This window comes from Salvelinus fontinalis, chromosome 20 (assembly GCF_029448725.1).
Source record: "Salvelinus fontinalis isolate EN_2023a chromosome 20, ASM2944872v1, whole genome shotgun sequence".
In the NCBI taxonomy this organism is placed as follows: domain Eukaryota; kingdom Metazoa; phylum Chordata; class Actinopteri; order Salmoniformes; family Salmonidae; genus Salvelinus; species Salvelinus fontinalis.
The window spans coordinates 10,336,267-10,339,413 of NC_074684.1; the positions used below are offsets into that span (position 1 = coordinate 10,336,267).

Below are 3,147 nucleotides of genomic sequence, written 5' to 3' on the forward strand. Positions count from 1 at the left end.
ATGGAATAGCCTTCATTTCTCAGAACAAGAATAGACTGGCGAGTTTCAGAAGAAATGTCTTTGTTTCTGGTCATTTTGAGCCTGTAATCGAACCCACAAATGCTGATACTCCAGATATCAACTAGTCTAAAGAAGGCCAGTTTTATTGCTTCTTTAATCAGAACAACAGTTTTCAGCTGTGCTAACATAATTGCAAATCGGTTTTCAAATGATCAATTAGTGTTTTAAAATGACAAACTCAACATGCGCACGATGGTGCACGCGGACGCCTCCCGGAGCCGGTTTGATCATCACGTAAGGTGCACTGAACTTTTAGCTAGACCCAGGGAGTAAAGGGAGACACTCACCTCTCACTGTTATTGGTGATATTTGACTCACTTCCTGCAGTCCTGGCCTGTGATGTGCCTGGGACAAGGGACTCGTCTCGTTGTGTCATCAGGCTGGGTCTCTGGTCGGACTGGCTGCGCCTACTGACAGTCTGGGACCCTCGTGTTGACAGCCTTCCCCGAGAGGGCTCACCATAGGGCCTGGGTAGCGTAGAGCTACAGGAGGGGGTCCAGATCTGGGAGTTCCATTGGCTATTTTGACAGAACACCGATCGGGCATCATTGAAGGACACTGAGGGCGATATGTCTTCTTCACCACTCTTCTCTGTGCTCAATCTCAGGACCCGGGGTGAGGATGGACGTGAAGGTGGATTAGGCTGTGCAAAAGCAGGGGGGATTGGTAGTTCTTGGTGCGTAGAGGGACAAGAGGGTGGTAGGCGAACTCTGGAGACTGTTGGGATGGTTGGTGGCATGCTGGTGGGGCAATACTCCCCCTCATAGTGGTTGCTGCTTCCTTGCCTGAGGCTCACCCCAGCTCTAAGGGGTCCTCGGACCCCCTGATCAGGTCTCGTAGGTGGGGATTCAACTGCATTGCGCAGGTGGATGATCTTGCAGGCCTGACTGTATAGCGATGTGGCCTGATGATCTCCCCTCACCACGGTATCCTGCCTGATTGGTCCGACACTGCCACGGTTGGGCAGAACAGTCATGGTCTGCAACGAGGCCCTCAGGCGCTGACAGGTGGTGCTTGTTTGGCGTGGCACAGGGTGGCCACTACTGGTGATGTCCTCCTCTTCCCCTTCCTGATCACCCGGGTTCTCCTCGTTGCTCTCATAGGAGTTGTCCATCAGGACCTCAGGGGGAGGTGGGGGCAGGTAGTCCGCGTCTAGGTCCTCCCTGCCTTCCACTGGCCAGGGAGGACCTGGAGTTCCAATCCTCCTAGACCCCCTAAGGTGTGCACTAGTGAGACTTTGGACTTGTCTAACATCCGTCCCACCACTGAATGTGTTTATGAGTCTTTTGACGGAGTTGCGGCCAGGGGGTTGTGGTGCTATCGCTGGTAGAGTAGTTGGTGCTTGGTTTGCCTTCACGGACCCTTTGAGTTCATATCTAGAAACCTTCCTCCTTCCTGAAGAGTGTCTCCTCAGAGTGTCGTCTCCCATCCGCTGGTCCAGATCTTTCTGTTGCAGCTTCTGAATATCGAAAGATTCTATGGACTGTGAGTGTGGCGGTCTCACTGGCCTGCCCAAGGGGGCAGCGGTATGGGGTTGTTTGGGTGGCTGCCTCTCACTGCGCTTGGGGGTCTCAATGGGGTCTGACGAGGAAGAGTTGGACCGCACTCTCCCTGACCTCTCTTCCTCTTCATCCTCCTCATCTTCATCATCATCCACTTCCTCATTTTCTTCCTCCTCCTCACCTTTATTAAGGCATACCTTGTCAGGTGAATGGCTTAGGAGTGTGGGGCGAGCACTGCTACTGGACCCAGAACTCCCCCGTTGGCGACGGTGACGCTCTGATCCCGTCAGCGACTCGTTCTCTCCCCCAATGCCGCTGTCCTCGCTGTGAAGAGACAAGTCATCAAGGTTGCACTTGGCGGCTGCCTCCACGCGTGCCAGCACCTGGCTCAGACGCTCCTCTACCGCTCGCTTGGCCTGCAGCCTCTTGCCCAGTAGTTTAGATAGAGAGGCAAAGTAGTCTGCCGCATCTTCCAGTGCGGTGTCTCCCAGGGCTTGGACCGAGCTCCCCACCAGCTTAAACTTTTCAGTGGAATGCTGGAGCAGCTGCTGCAGCAGGTCTGGCGGGGGTTCTGATGGGTCAGCACTGGGCTTGGCAGGGATGGGAGCTGGGGCCCTTGTCTTGGAGGGCCAGGCCATGTGGTTGCCATGTTCCTTCAGCATCAGCTCGCCATCATCAGCCATCTCCTCTAGGGCCAGGTTGACCTCCTCGAAGCGCATTACAATGACTGTTATCATGGGCTGCAGGGAGAGGTGGGTCTGGGCGACCTGGTCCAGCATCTCCAGCAGGGTCTCACACTTGGAGATGTTGGGGTTCAGGTATTTGTAGGCAGCCTGGTGAGCTCTCACCATGTGCATGGGGAGGTCCACCTTTCCCTGCATGATGGAGGTATTTATCTCCTTTTCTTTTCGGCGACCCTGTTTGACGCCCTTATTTTTCCTTCGCTTCTCTACCTTTCTCGCCTGCTTTTCCAGTAATTTCTCACTCTGTATGTCTCTCACCTGAGACGTCATTTTGACCTCGAGTTCAGAGACAGCCCCTGGGTTTGACACAAGGGCTGTGTTGGGGGCCATGTCAGCCACTTTGCCCAGAGGGGCCATAGGATTCACCGGTGATAATGAGAATTCCTCTAATTCTTTGTCAATATCCATATCGTCAATATCTTGGTTTTCTCCCTCAACAGGCTTGATGTCACCCAACGTTGGTGGTCCTGGCAGCGGAGCCTTGTGGATCCCATCTGCGACCCCTGGGAAATGCTGACCCTTGGATGGGGAACAGCCCATTTTTACGTCCCGATGTCGAAAAAATAATTTCTATTTAAGTTCTCCGTTTACGATGTAATTTCAATAAAGAGATACAGAACCAAATCTTTAGCCTCGTACGTGTGGATTGTCTTGTTCATCCATTGGTGCGTATGTCTGATTGCCTTTGAAAAGTTGTGTGTTCAGCAGGGTGCATATCTTACAAAAACTTAATAACAATTCAGCTTCTCAATCAATCTTCTTTACCGGGTTCTTCAATAGATGGATCATACCGAATTTCTGTCATTTTAACTTTCTTCTGGGTTTTGTGGATGTGCAGTCCG

General features: G+C 52.5%; 1 protein-coding gene across 1 annotated transcript; it reads right to left on the minus strand.

The window, feature by feature from the left end:
• Positions 1-343: 343 nt before the first annotated feature.
• LOC129817099 (uncharacterized) lies at positions 344-2,845 on the minus strand. The gene has a single exon (XM_055872051.1). The coding sequence runs from the start codon at positions 2,843-2,845 to the stop codon at positions 344-346; it is 2,502 nt and encodes an 833-aa protein (XP_055728026.1).
• Positions 2,846-3,147: the final 302 nt, after the last annotated feature.

Excerpts from the sequence above, each read along its gene's own strand:
- LOC129817099 (XM_055872051.1), bottom strand. The coding sequence starts at position 2,845 with ATGGGCTGTTCCCCATCCAAGGGTCAGCATTTCCCAGGGGTCGCAGAT.